This window comes from Lemur catta, chromosome 19 (genome assembly GCF_020740605.2).
Source record: "Lemur catta isolate mLemCat1 chromosome 19, mLemCat1.pri, whole genome shotgun sequence".
NCBI classification, from domain to species: domain Eukaryota; kingdom Metazoa; phylum Chordata; class Mammalia; order Primates; family Lemuridae; genus Lemur; species Lemur catta.
In genome coordinates this window covers 11,418,821-11,433,684 of record NC_059146.1, presented here as the reverse complement: position 1 = coordinate 11,433,684, position 14,864 = coordinate 11,418,821, and the positions used below count along the sequence as shown (strand labels likewise).

The 14,864-nt window shown below is 33.3% G+C and overlaps 1 protein-coding gene across 3 annotated transcripts in view; it reads left to right on the top strand.

Annotated features, from left to right (window-relative positions):
• Positions 1-14,864, top strand: part of EPHA5 (EPH receptor A5) — a 263,882-nt gene that overhangs the window by 19,519 nt on the left and 229,499 nt on the right. For all 3 annotated transcript variants that reach the window (XM_045531916.1, XM_045531915.1, XM_045531917.1), the window contains exon 2: positions 6,111-6,175. In XM_045531916.1, coding sequence (XP_045387872.1) covers positions 6,111-6,175 — 65 coding nt within the window. The remainder of the gene's footprint in view (positions 1-6,110; positions 6,176-14,864) is intronic.

The following is a 14,864-nucleotide window of genomic DNA, read 5'->3' as shown; positions in this document are numbered from 1 at the left end:
TTTAAATATATTTTAATTAAAATTTTAGCAAAATACATTGCAGTTCATGTGCAAGAGAACTAATTACCCAAAGATGGGTTTGCCAGGCAATGTTGATGGCCTATTTGAGGCCACTGTTAATACAGAATGAAACTGTTAATAGTCTCTTTGGTTGTGTGATGTTTTTTACAAGCAATCTTTAGCAGCCGTGGATCATGTACAAAGTAGATTCATTCATGATTAAGGTTTAGTTCATGGCCTTTGGATGTCCAGGAAAATAAGTGACTGTAATAAAGTGATCTTTTGTCTAGGTCCTAAGTGGGGGACTTGGCTATAGCAAACAATAAGCAGGGCTCACGTCACTAAGGTCTCAGTTATTGCTTCATTCTTTCCTCCTCCTTGATTTCCCTGCTGGGGCTCTGAACAGGACTGCAACCTGTTAATGTTCTTGTTGAGCCTATAGGTTTGCTGAGATGATTAAATGAAAGAATATATATAAGTGGCCAAGGAGAGCACTTCATGCATAGTAAGCACTCAATAATTTCTTTCCTCGTGTTCTTTCTTCTTTTTTTCTAAAAAAGGCTATGCGCATTGGTTACTCAGAATTGCAGAAGAAATAAATGTTCTCCCATACATTGTCTTTGGAAATATGGTTGGTTATAGCTTCCTGCCTTCAAGGCAAGAGATGCCAGAACTCTACCTAATACCCCTAAACTTATAATTTTTACCAAATTTACAAATTTAGTTTTCCAATGGGAAACACATGTCTTCTTTCTCTGCACTCATTTTGTCAACTGTTCTTTGTTCCCTGCAGCAGTTGTCAAATTATAAAATTTAGCCTAAAAGCAAGAAAGCACATCTGTGTTGAATGGGACCATGGAGAGAGGCTGGACAGGTGTATATCTGGGGTTTGTTCCCATAGATTAATTAAATGTATGTGGTAATTGAATCCAGTAGCTTTTGTGTTACTGTTAAATGGAAATCAATAAGCAAGCATCCATCAAAAGTCTGTTACATGCAGTGGGACTTGAATTCAATGCCTTTAGAGAAAGAGAATGGCGTCCTGTCTGCTATGAATCCAAATTCTCTTTTTATACCGTAGTGGAAATTTACCTGACATTATGGTTGTGTTTGTTGATGTGAAGATCATGGAAAAGACAGAAATAGTATAAGGGTAGAATATGCCTTCTGACTCTATCTTCATGCTATCAAGGATCACACATTCTCTCTGGCCCACTGATGGTACATGGTGGGATCAAATGTCCTTGATCTGTCTTTTGACTCTTCAAAGTCTGCAAACACATTCATTCCAATGTGTCTTTTTCCTGGACAATTTAATAAATTTTCCTGCTCTTAGTGACTAATGTTAGCAAAATGTTAAGGAAAAAGAAGTGGAGTCAAAGTGATATACAACAAGTTATAAATGTTTGAAAGTCATAATCATTGAGGAGCATATTTGTATTATTAACTTGAACTAATCTGTAATTGTTAGAATGTGTGAAGTTGAGGATTTAGGAATCTTCTTACGTGTATTCCGTTTTTACTCATTTTGTCCTCTCCTTGCTCCCCTTGAATTTCAACAAAAATAATGAGTGAGCAGTCCTCAGCCTTTTCTGAAAGTAAATTCTTTAAAAGCTTTTTCTCTGTTTAAGAAAGCATTGAAATTGTTAATGTGTAGTAATAAAATTAAAGCATACTGAAGACTATTTTTGAATTAGTTTCTATTATAATCTGTTACTTGGTTGGACAGTTAAGTGACTTCTACTTATTAAAAAGTTCTTGTATTAGTGAAGTTTTTCACCTACATATTAACTTTAGGACTTTGCAATAGAGTACATGCACATTGACCCCATTACAGTTATTTCTTCTCGTGTATAAGTCTTCTTAATTACTGATTAGAATATCAATCAATATGTCCGTCTCCATTGTAATTATACAATGGCTGAAGGAAAATGACCTTCAAGGCTGTCTCTCAGTTTGGTCATGTGGCTCTATTTTAAAATATAAATAATGGAATAAAAACATTTTCCATAAATTTCTGATATCTAATTAATGTCTTCCAGAGTAACTGTCATATCAAACATTTCCTCTCATATTTATTAGTGGCTTTTCCCGGACAAGTTTTAATTAAGTTGTACAATAAAGATCAATATTCGAGTATTCATTGCAATTTACAACAAGCATATATACTATTCAGAATAATTTAATTACTGTAATTATAGCACAGAAGATACTTAGTGACTGTGCTCCATTACTGCCAATCCCTCTTTTTAATAAATTTGGTAATGAAATTGGGAAACAAGCTTCTGAAAATTCACATTTATATACACCCCATGTCCAAACTTCTGTTTTTTACATAATTAACTTCTTATCTTTCTGTTTTTTATGTAACTAGTAGGGGAAATAGAGGCATTAATAACTTCAGTAGTAGAGTGCTTTTTCACCTATGCCATCATGAATGTTGAGAAACTATTATAGTGTAAATGAGAACACCTGTGATAATTATATTGTTTATGCAAAATTGATTTGAGTGTTGTATAGTCAGAATACTCTATTTTCTTAAATAAGACAAATTATTTTCTTACTTTTATTTCCTCACCTAGGAATATTATTTTAGGTCATACTGAATGCCTTCAAATATGCCAACTTCTGTTAATGAACAGATTATGTTACTGATGTACTATGAAAGAATTGTCAACGTAGAAGTTTTCTAGTAGCATCAATAGGTATACAACAGGGCTTGTCAACTTTGGTACTAGTGAAATTTGGGCCAGATAATTCTTTCCTGGGAGTTCTGCCATGCATTGCAGGATGTTTAGTTGCATGCCTGGCTTCTTCGATTAAATGCCAGTAGAGAATACTCCTCCTGCCCCAGTTTTTACAACCAAAATGTCTCCAGACATTAGCAGATATCCATGTTGAGAACCAGTGGTGTATACTGATTAGCCACACCCTCTTGATCTGTCCACTGACCAAATGATTCATTCATAACACAAATAGCTATTCAGCTGTTCTGAGCTTAGGCTAGGTTCATAGGCATGAGTCAAGCATGGTGTTCTTTTAAGAAAACGATACAATTCTGTGTATTCATTTTTTAAGAGATAAGAACTTGGTCCTAATAGAATATTCATTAATACTACCTAAGATTTAAGTAGGGGAGGATCAGAGATAGCTTCCTGATGAAGATAGTTTCTGAAATACGTTTTCTTTTTTTTTTTTTGCACTTCATATTAACTGCTTTTAGTTTTGACATCAGCAAAATTGACTGAGAACTCAGCATTGCACCTAACCTGAAATATGTTTTGAGACAAATGAAAAGGTAGCAATTCAGAAAGGGAAAAGGGCATTCAAGACAACTAAGGTACCTGGTTCAAGGCTTAGAGTTAAAATGAAAATATATATTTTATAATTTACATATAAATTTTAGCTATTTTCTCTGGGGCATCAAATCCTAATTTATTCTGTATTATATAAACAAAGTTATAGTAATCTGAAAGTAATGGCTTAAAACACCTAATTTTATTCTCTTTTTCTCAATTTCCAATTCACTAATGGCATATGTAAATACCTTTTTTGCATTTTGAATTTTATGAAATCATTTGTTTCCAGGAGGAAAGCAATTTTATACAGTAGTGGGAAGTGATATAACTGTATGCTCTGTAAACCTCCTAATTTATTTATCTGAAGGACAGCCTTTTGACAAGATCACCATAAGAAAGATTATACAAATTTCTGTTGTGGTTATTTTTATGTATTATGTAGTACATTTCAATAATGAAGACTCCCAATAAGTTACATTAACAGCCAAGCTAGTATTTTGAGGGCATTAATTTACTTCTATATTTACATGTTTTCAGAAACAAAAAAAAAAATGAAAAGGTAAAAATAGTAATTTAGATTAAAGCTAATTCAAGTGAGGGGAACTAAATTTTGAAAAGACATCTGAAGTGTGTTGGTGATAATGAATATTTCAAATCCACATATTAAGAGGTCTACAAGGAATGCTGTGTTTCTCATGGCAGGCTGGTTATGAATTCCTAGAATTCCTATGCACATCAGTTTGCCACCACAGGATTAAGTTCAATTTGACTGCCATCATAGTAACACCGTTAGTTTGCTGATTTGCTCTACTTCATCTAATCTACATAGATACGGTGCTCCTCAATATCAAAGGTGAATCAAATGAATCATTAAGTTGAATAAACATAACAATTTAGGTTCTGCACTCCCCTGGTATTTAGTCATGTCTAGACATAGCCCTAGTGTCCCAGAAAAAACTAAAATGAGGACAAGGACATTTAAGTTTAATGTAGCCTTATTCCCATGGAAACCAGAAAAGCCAACAATAGAGTGAATAAGAAAAGAATATGGGTCTAACTGAAAAATTAAATGTAGTGGAATGACTGGCAGGATTTGCAAGGTCAGTGGATTCTAGAACAATTTTGGTCTGTATTTGTTGTTTTAAACAACAGTTTTTAGGTTATGTCATCATTCCTCTAGTAAGTTGATAATTTCACAAACTATTTTATTCTTTAAATCCAGTATGATTTGAGTAGGCTAAAAATTATACAAACATTATAGGGCACGCATTTTTATAGTTAAAGAGCTCATAAAGTAGTGAGAGAATAAACAATTATATTTATCAACAATAGTATATATGTATTTATGTAATTGCAGCATATTTCTATTCTGCAAATTTTAGGTTATTCATTTGTTTTAATGTTACTAATATTGTTGTAGACTTTTAACTTGGTTTATAAGATATACATGTTCACAAATGTACTTTTGTCTCATTAATTTGTGGTACTGTGAGATAAATTGATGGATAAGTGTTAAATGTACATAATTATTATAACATGTAGAAAACTTCAATTTCAGTTATGATCCTGATTTCCTCAGTCATAATAATTTTATCATATTCTCTTATAGAGTATGACAACACCTTTCCCAGCTTATCAATTGTTACCCCTTTAATACTCTAGACTTATACTTGCAGATAGAATCATTCTTTTAGAATTGATGGTATTTCAGGATACTGGTTCTTGAACATAGTTTAAGGAAGCTTCAGTGCCTCTGACTAGGAATAATGGAGAGATTTTTCTTTTGGTTCCATATGCCAGGCTCATTCAAAGTGAGTCAGTTGCACAATGGGCCTGGTAGTTCCATGCGGGTTGGGTATGATAGGTTGGAAAGAGAATGATCTGTGATCGAAGTCTAAAACATTTTGACTGTATAGTACCCTTTAAGCTAGTTTGATTTCCAAGGACAATATATAAACACCATGTGTATGAGTACATATGTGTATGTGTGTGCGAGTTTGTGTGTATGTGTGCATGTGTTTGAGTGTAAGTGTGTTTGTGTGTATATATTCATCCATGGCATCCTTTTGTAATGATGGTATTCAAACTTCCATCTTGGGAATTTCTAAATATCTTAGAATTTCTAGACCTAATGCATCTGACAGTTTTATACAAAACACAATTTAGACTATTAGACTACGGTCATATCTAAGTAGAAGATAGCTTTGGGAATACAATGGACTCAACTATAGCAGCAACTCCAAGAACTGCTACAATTTCCTTGTCTTTGTTAAGGGTGTGTAGATTTATTTCTTAATTAAACTTGCAATTTGGATTACAGATTTCTGTTAATGTTACAAAAAAAAGTTACAAGCTTGGGAATAGTTTATTGCTGTTTAATGTAAATTATTTGTTAATTGTTTTATAACAGCTTTCCAGAAGAAAATAGAATACATTTAGCTACAATTTTATGGCTGCAGCTTAATCCCAAAACTTAGAGCCTTTTAAAAGGCAGCATGAGCCTTTCATTTTGGTGGGCCTTTCTCTCATTTTTTTCTTTTTCGTATTATTAGTTTTTTCCCCTTATTCTTGCTTGGCAAAAAATAAATACATGTAGGATAATGACTTTTGCTATAATTGTTCTCCAAATGTTTATTCATTTGTTTTTTTTTTGCATCTCAATAATTTTTTTAAATTATACTCATTGTATTCACCACAATGAGAGCTTAGTCTAATTTCAGTTATGTAAACAATATGCACTTTTAATAACACTATTGAAATAGGGCTTCCATATTATATATTTCACTCAGTTTTGTGTTCTTTCTCTTTCAGTGAATTTATTGGATTCACGCACTGTCATGGGGGACCTAGGATGGATTGCTTTTCCAAAAAATGGGGTATGTGTTTATGAAATTTTTTTCTAAAACTTAAGCTTCACGCATAGACATCCTAATAAATGGTAAACAGGTGAAATTTTACTGGACGTACTTGTTGTTAAGAGAGGAGGGGCCTGTGTGTGTTCGATGGTTTCAGAGAACCTCAAATTAACCCTGACGGGGAAAGGGGAACAATAGGGAAGGATTTTCAATAACTAAGTAAAAAATATATTATTTTCCTCTTGAGTATTGTTCCACAAAGAAATGTGAAGTTTCTTTCAGCATTCAGGAAAATTTCAGACTTGAGCAACCAAGAAACTTTCAGAATTTGTTTATATTAAAAAATCATTTGATTTGCTGCCCATTTACCATCATTATGGTTATACTGCATGGAAAATAAAATTTAACATGTCTATGACCAGATTCTATGACCATGTCTATGACTTGATTCAAAGCTGGGACCAAATTTTTTTATTTCATTTACAGAATTAGGGAATGAAAATATTATAAGGAATTCCTGCATGTTCCGTTGACACTGAAAATTTCTAAGATTATCTGTTTAGTCACCATTCAAGGGTTTTCTAATTCTTAAATTTTCCTTCACTGAAAACTTTTCAAAGATGTTTTCACTGAGGGATTTTTATAATTCATAATTTTTAAAATAAATTATTTTACTGGTATACATTAACACAAGTCTTTTGGATGAAAATTTGGTAAGTCTTATTTTTACAATAAACATCTCAAAGTATTTATGATACTAACAATCTTACTTAACATAGATTATGTTAAAAAATACTACGTTACCTTCTGCTCAATTTAAAACACATCCATATTATCTGATGGAAAAATGAAAACATGATAAAATCATCGTATTGCACAGAAAATATTAAATGTATTGCATGACTATTATATTAAAAAACAATTTGGACTTTGAGAGAAGATTTTATTACCTAATAACTTTAATATTTTAATATTTTCTAATTTCCAGACTAAAACTGCTGAAACTCATTATAGAATCACCTTATGATAAAGACAAATAATATTTTCAATCCTTTGTCTTAAGAAAAAATATTTAAACGATTTGAATTCCTACAACTATTATAATATGTACATATGCAATTCATTTTGAAAATTGTGCATGCCAATATTTTATATGACATTAAAGATTAATTTTAGTTTAAGTAATCAAATACTATAACAACTCTGGTTGTAATAACCCAAACAGCCCAAATTCTTTTTTTTTTAAGAAAACCAGATGTATTAATCAGTCCTTTACTAAGAAAGTTGTATGGAAATAAAACAAGTAGTATTCATTGTTTTAATACATAGTAATTTATTTGTTAACATCCTAATCTAGTGAGCTTTCCTGTTTTTCATCAATTTGTCATTCTTTTGTTAAAAATTATAGCTGAATATAAAGGTATAATATGTAAAAGTAATACTAGTAGATTGTTAAGATAGTGGAACATAAAGGTAAGGCACAAAGAAAACAACAAGAAAGCCCAAAAAATATTGCATGACCAAGGTATACTCAGGGTCAAAATAATGATACATATTCTTTTAATCTGTTTCTCTTTTATTATTTTTATACTCTTCCTTCTTCTTTTTCTTTCTTCCCCCACACCCAACCTGTCTTTTTTCTTTCTTTCATCCGTCATCACCCCATAGAGATCAATGGCTGGCTAACATCTGTCTGTAAGAACCTCTACATACAGTTTGTATTCCACATTTTTCACAGGCCAAAAATGATCTATTAAATATTTTAAATTTTTTTTCTTTTTGAGAAGATGGCTAACATGTTTTGAAATTAATTTTTTAGAATTCTGAGAAAATACATGATATTCTCTTTGAATTTAGTTTTATGTTTTTCCTCTCTTGCCACTCGGAAGTTATTAAAAAAGAGTTTTGACAGAGTGTGTCCGTGAAAGTATAAGTATGATTTTGCAGCTGTTTTAGCAACTAGAAATTTGGGGGAATTTACTCAATTTTTATATGATTTCTATATAAAGCACAATTAATTTCTTTAATCCCTTTGTAAAAGAAATGGGATTTTTTTCAATCATTCTAATAACTTGGTGCTTTCTTTTTTCCCTCTAATATAATTGTTAGTACAGTGCTGCTTTTCTTCAGTTGTTTAAATAATGAGTATCCTTTCAAAATTCTTAGTTTTTTATGTGATGTTTTCTTTGATATAGGTGTACCTAATGTTGATATTGAATAAAGAGAAGTTAATTTAGAGGAGCTTAGTGAATGTGCATTTGTTCAAATGTGAGTTATGTATGTAGAATTCAGGTGGTATATTTTGTCTTATGCCACTCAAATACAAGATGAAGGAACATTTTGTGTTATATTTTAAAGAAAATGAGTGTTTAAAGTATATAAAATTATAAGAAGAAATATATATATACTTTTAACATTTTTAGTAGACTGTGCCATTTATGATTAGATAAGCAACATTATCGCAGGTGAAATATAGATCATCATAATGATGTCCACAAAAATTGTGGAATAAGGGCCTCCCCAAAATTTTCTTCTCAATAAAATCCACGAGAAAGCTGGAAAAAAATTGTCAAAATCAACTTTTGTAGAACTCTTGGAAATGAACCAAAGTCTTGGACCAGTCTGTGGAACATTTACTCAAGAAAAATGACTGAATCTTTTAAAAATAGCAAGGTCTGTGGCATTTTAATTTGCCCTATATCCTTTCTGCCTCTCCAGGTCTGAAGTAGTCTTGAAAAGCCAAAACTATTTCATCACGGTGAAAACCAGCAGCCTAGTAACTGTGAAGGGAGTAGATTGGGGTAGGAGAATCTTCAAAGACTAAGTCTGAGAGAATTGTCATTGTTTGACCTCTCTGGTAGCTCCCTGAAAGACTATATTATAAGACACTCTTGATTTGATCTGACTTGGAGCTCTCGCAGTCCAAAAGCATTTTCCCAGGTGGGCATTTGTTAAAAACAGAGGCAATTGCCTGATTTTTTTTATGTGTGATGGGGTGGGTAAAATTTGGAACAGACTATAGTCTAGCTAACCAAAGCCGTTAAAAGGAAAAGCTGGAAAATGAGATGTCCATAGGGGCTTTAAAATGCACCAATATACTATTGCGAATCTAGAAGGCCATGCACATGTGGAGGGATGTGCACATGCCCAAGGATGTATGTATGCTTAGGAAAGACTTGAGAAAGACCTACGTTTTTACCTCTGACTGATCTTGAGCCTCTCTGCACAAATAGGAAGTGAAGGCTAAGGCAGAATATTTAATTGTTTAGATGAATATTGAAGAAATGACCCAACACACACAGAATCTCAGCAAACATGAGAACACTTGTTGGTTTGAGGTTTAGTAAAAAGAAAATTGGTTCACGCAATAGCTGTCAAGTAAGCTAACCAAGCAATGGCTTTAATGATTACACATGGCCTTGAAGAATACAGAGTTTACAGAGTGAGTTTGGAAAAATTATTAAAAAAATAAACAACAAACCCTGGAGAGTGGGGAGAATTTTATTTGCAGACTTGCCACATAATATTATAGCATATGCCTAATTTTCAGCAAAAAGTATCTTGCATGCAAAAAAAATAAAGAATTTCTGATAAAAGGAACAAAAACAGTTACTAGAAATTGTGCTGAGGATGCTCAGATGTTTGACTTACTATGCAGACTTTAATTGCTATTTTAAATATGTTGAACTAAAGGAAAATATGCCAAAAGAACTAAAGGAAAGTATAAGAACAATGACTTATCAAATTCTAAATATCAGTAAACAAAAATTACAAAAAAGGAAACAAATAGAAATTCTAGAGTTGAGAAGTGTAAAAATAAGTAAAAAATTCACTACAGGGCTTTAAGAGCAGATTTGAGCAGACAGATGAAAGAATCAGCAAACTTAAAAATAGGACAACTGAGATCATCCAACCTGAGGAACAGAAAGAAAAATAATGAACAGAAATAAACAGAAACTCAGAGCCCTGTGAGAACAACATAGATACAATGAGAGTCTTAGAAGGAGAGGAGATGCCAAAGGGTCAGAACAAATATTTGAAGGGTTAATGGACATAAACTTTCCAAATTTTATAGAAAACATTAATACATATATTCAAGAAGTGGAATATTTGATTAAAAGTGCTACACTTTTTTTTTTCAGTTCTTTCAGAACATTCTCCTGAATGTTAGGCCTTAGGAATGAATATACTCATTTCTCAGACTGATAAATAAAGTCTACCCCAAATCTGGATCTATGAATTGGTCAGGAATTTAAGGGAAACATCATTATGCATCCCTCATAGTTATGCACCTGTCATACATTTGTTAGAAGCAATCATTGCACCTGCAATACTTTCCCTGTGTTTGTTCTCTTTATTATATCGTAAGCTCCTAGACTCCTTGTAGTTATTTCATATTTACCACTCCACAGTGTTTCTAAAACTTGGCTCAGTTCCCCGCTTGTAATAGAACTTCAGTAAATATTTATTGGAAGGATAACATTTTATTTTTATATTTATAAAATGGGAAATAAATTACTTATAGTTTTTGCCATAAAAATTAAATAAGTACAACCTAGAGAAGTACTTGACACAGTATTGGCAGTTGGTAAATATCCTTTCTTGGTCCCTCTGTTGCATTTCTATTTTCACGCTGAGAGATCTACCAGTATGTAAGGTTGTTTTTCTGTTTGCTAGTTTGTTTGTTTTTGCATATAAGTGTGTGTATATGAATTCACTGTCAGCATTCAACGATTGAGAGATTTCATATAAAATCTGAATTTCTAGTTTCTCTGTTTAATTGTATCTTTCAGAAAGCCCCAGTCAGGAGCCCTCCATGGCCACAATAGTCCAAAGCTGAGTAAAACTGCCATTTTTAAGAGAATAAGCAAGTTCTTCTGTTTGACTCACTCTCAACCTGACACTATTCACTCATTTAAGTTGCCAGTCTGTGACCTTGACACAATATGAAAAGTCATTTTTTAAAATATATATTATACAACCATCAGAATTTTCTTTAGTTTCAGGGCAACTTAATTTTTAAAAAAACTCCTCTGAGTGTTACATGCTGAAATAGTTTCCTTCTAGACTTTGAGTACTTCACCTTTAAGTAGGACACATCATGGGTTTTGGATGTCTTTTTTAGCTGTTATGTATGCAATAAACAGCATTTGTGTGTATGTTTGTGTGTTTGTATGTCTGCCTTATGGTAGTAACTTTAACTCTCTTCCCTTTTTTTATTCTGGTCGTATCTAAGAGTACTATGTTACTGCAAATGTTATGCAAATTTGCTGCATTCATTTATTCAATAGATATTTACTGGAAACTTACTATATTTTAGTCAGTCTTCTAGGCACTGGGCCTATAGCAGTGAAGGAAGAAAAAACCAAATTCCTCACATCCTAGTGCTTGAGTGAGTATTATGATTCTGAAAATGAGTAACCAAGATGGTAGATAAAACATTTTCTTGTCCTGTCTTTTCTTTCTATAGATGTTCAAAAGTGGCAGAGAGATATTTGCCCAAGGTCATTCAAGTAGTTTGTGACACACCTGGGAAAAGCACACGCTCCATATTTCGCACATGCAGTATCATATCACTGTTTCTAATTCTGTCTTTCCCTTGAGAAAAGTACACTTTCAGTACACTAACATTTAGCACTAACAATGACAATACACGAAGCTATATTTAGTATTCTTTTGGAAGACTGGGAAAAAGGAGGCTTAATGTTGGTAAGTGACTTTCCCAAGGTTATGCAGTTACTTAGAGACTGAGCCCATTTCAAATCCAGGTCTTCCAGGCTACTGGTTGTTCAGAACCAGTGACAAGCTACTCCAAATGGTTAGGTCTCTAGAGACATAACTAGGTTCTGGATGGTGCTCAGACATGTAGTTTATACTGAGCAACACTTATGTGCGCATATAGTAGTAACATTCATCTGGTGTCGGGCAGGTGGGAGGGGGGTGGGGGGATGGGTATATTCACACCTAATGGGTGTGGTGCGCACTTTCTGGGGGATAGGCATGCTTGTAGCTCTGACTTGGGCGGGGCAAAGGCAATATATGTAACCTAAATGTTTGCACCCCTGTAATATGCTGAAATAAAAAAAAAATTAAAAAAAAAAGGAATTGGTGCTGGAGAGAAAATTCCTCTCAAAGAAAGTTTTCAATGGGCCAGAGTGTGTTGCATTCTGTTTACTGCTATACCGTAAATATTGAAACAATGTATAGTACATAGGTGCCCAAATATATGTTCCGTTTGTTATATTGTGTGTTTATGACATATATGTAAGTAATTATATAGTTATACATACAAATATAGTTAATAAGATGAATTAATTTGATTCCCAGCTATGTCTGAAATGCATTCTGTGATTTTTTTGATCTCTGTGAATCTTACCTTTCCTATCTGAGAGTTGGGTAGGTGGCTATTATATCATCTATCTCGTGTGTTGGTTTTAGAATAAAACAAGACAGCATGTGACCTCTAAGAAAGTAAAGAAATAGAAAGGATGATGGCTGATTAAAAAGCTGTTTCTGTATTACTTCTTGACAAATATACCCAGAAAACAACACTTTGGTAGTGAAAAGAAATAACCACTCAGCTATCTCAGCTCTCTTTTTGGCATTGACTATTTAATGAAGTAACTAGAATTTAAGAGTGTTCATACTTCAGCACACTAATGTGGTGTTTAACACAATAGTTTAATTTCATTTTGAATAAAATTAAGGGGAGGAGAGGGTTTGCAATTTTAAAAAAATCATGATGAGTTCTTAATTGTAAACAGAAACAAAAACAAACAGCAAAAACGTAGACTGACTTTGGGTTTAATTGATATAAAGTGTGACTAATTAATCTCAACTCTAAATTTCACTGCTAATTTGAGTAAATATGTATATATTTCCTATAGATCAGCCCTTTCTACAAATTTTATATTGAAATTCTCAAAGTATTTCAGCCTCAACCAATTAGGACACAGTTCTAACAGTAATAGTGATTCTATTACTAGAATCACTGGATTACAGTAATGGGACTAAGAAATATGGTTGTCTTGAGGTTCATTAATTTTCCTGATGGACTCTTTCTTTCTCTGTTATTTATGTTTTCATCAAATTTTATTTTAAAACACTTGTAAACTTTAGGACCAATTTATATTTTTAGTAGACTTTTTTAGGTTTGCAGAAAAATGAGCAGAAAGTACAGAGTACCTATATACCAGTGGTCCCCAACCTTTTTGGCACTAGGGACCGGTTTCATGGAAGATAATTTTTCTGCAGACAGGGGTGGGGTGATGCAAGTGATGGGGAGCAGCTGTAAATACAGATGAATACAGGTGAAGTGGAGGAAGAGAGCAGAGGGTTGGGGCCTGGGGTAGAGCTCAGGCAGTGATGCAAGGCCTGGTTCCTAACAGGCCACTGACCAGTACCAGGCCACGGCCTGGAGGTTGGGGACTACAGCTCTATCGCACCTCAACATCCTCCCCACCCTGTTTCACTACTATTAACATATTGTATTAGTGTATTACATTTGTTATAACTGATGAACCAATGTTGACACATTATTATTAACTAAAGTCCAAAGCTTACATTAGAATTCACCCTTTCTAGTGTACCTTCTGTGGGCTTTGGCAAATATATGATAACATGTATCCGCAATTACAGGATCGTACAGAACAGTATCACTGTGCTAAACCCTGTGTTTCACCTTTTCATCCCTCCCTCCCTCTCTCTTTCCAACTCCTGGAAAATACTGTTCTTTTTACTGTCTCCGTAGTTTTGCTTTTTCCAGAATGTTATTATGTACGGTTGGAATCACAGGGTATGTAGCCTTTTCTGATTGGCTTCCTTCACTTAGCAACATGCATGTAAGGTTTCTCTTTTCTTTTTGTGGCTTGATAGTGCATTTATTTTTGCCACACAGTATCCTTCTATTATTCTTGATACCAAATTTTGAGATTTGGAGAATTATGTCTGTTTATAAACTTAAGAATGCCATTTATGCAAATTCCCACTTTCCCCTTAAGTGACAAATGTTTGGTAGCAAATTCCAAGTCTAGACTTTAGAAAAAGATAAACAAAAACTTTAAGAACATCATCTTTCTTAAAGGGTAAAAGTTATGTTTTATATAAATCCCATTTTAATTACATTATGAAAGAATTTAGAATAGATTTTAAAACCTCATAGCAATACATTTCTCTCAGTTTTCTGATTCAGTCATTTGGCTGAATAACTGTAGACCCATTGGACTCTTTCTGAAATAAATATTTTCTCACTTAAGGATTTCCTGTCTCCCTTTTGTTCTGCCCTTAAGCTGTCAATCTCATATTCATAGCTTTACTAGCCTATCTGTACGCACCCTCAAGAAGCATTTTGCTTCCTTCTAATTACATTAGAGTTGTTTCAGTGACCTTATGGAACATTTTGTGTTGATGAATCTATATGGCGTAAGTATGGATGTAAACATCATTGTTCCCTGGAAATTTTCAGCAAGTGTTTTCAAGGCTTATTCTTATGAGAATAAAATTAATGTTGTGGTGTTTGTTTATAACAGATTATAAGTCTTACGTCTTAGAAATTCCACTATTGCTCTTTTTTTCCATGCACTGTTGTTACAAACGATCACAAGATACACCTGCTTCCTTTGCTTTGGTGGAACCAACCTGCTCCCCACTGAGCTGTCTCTGCTTCCTGTAGCACACGGGGGAGCCTTCACGTTCCCCTGAGCATCACTTC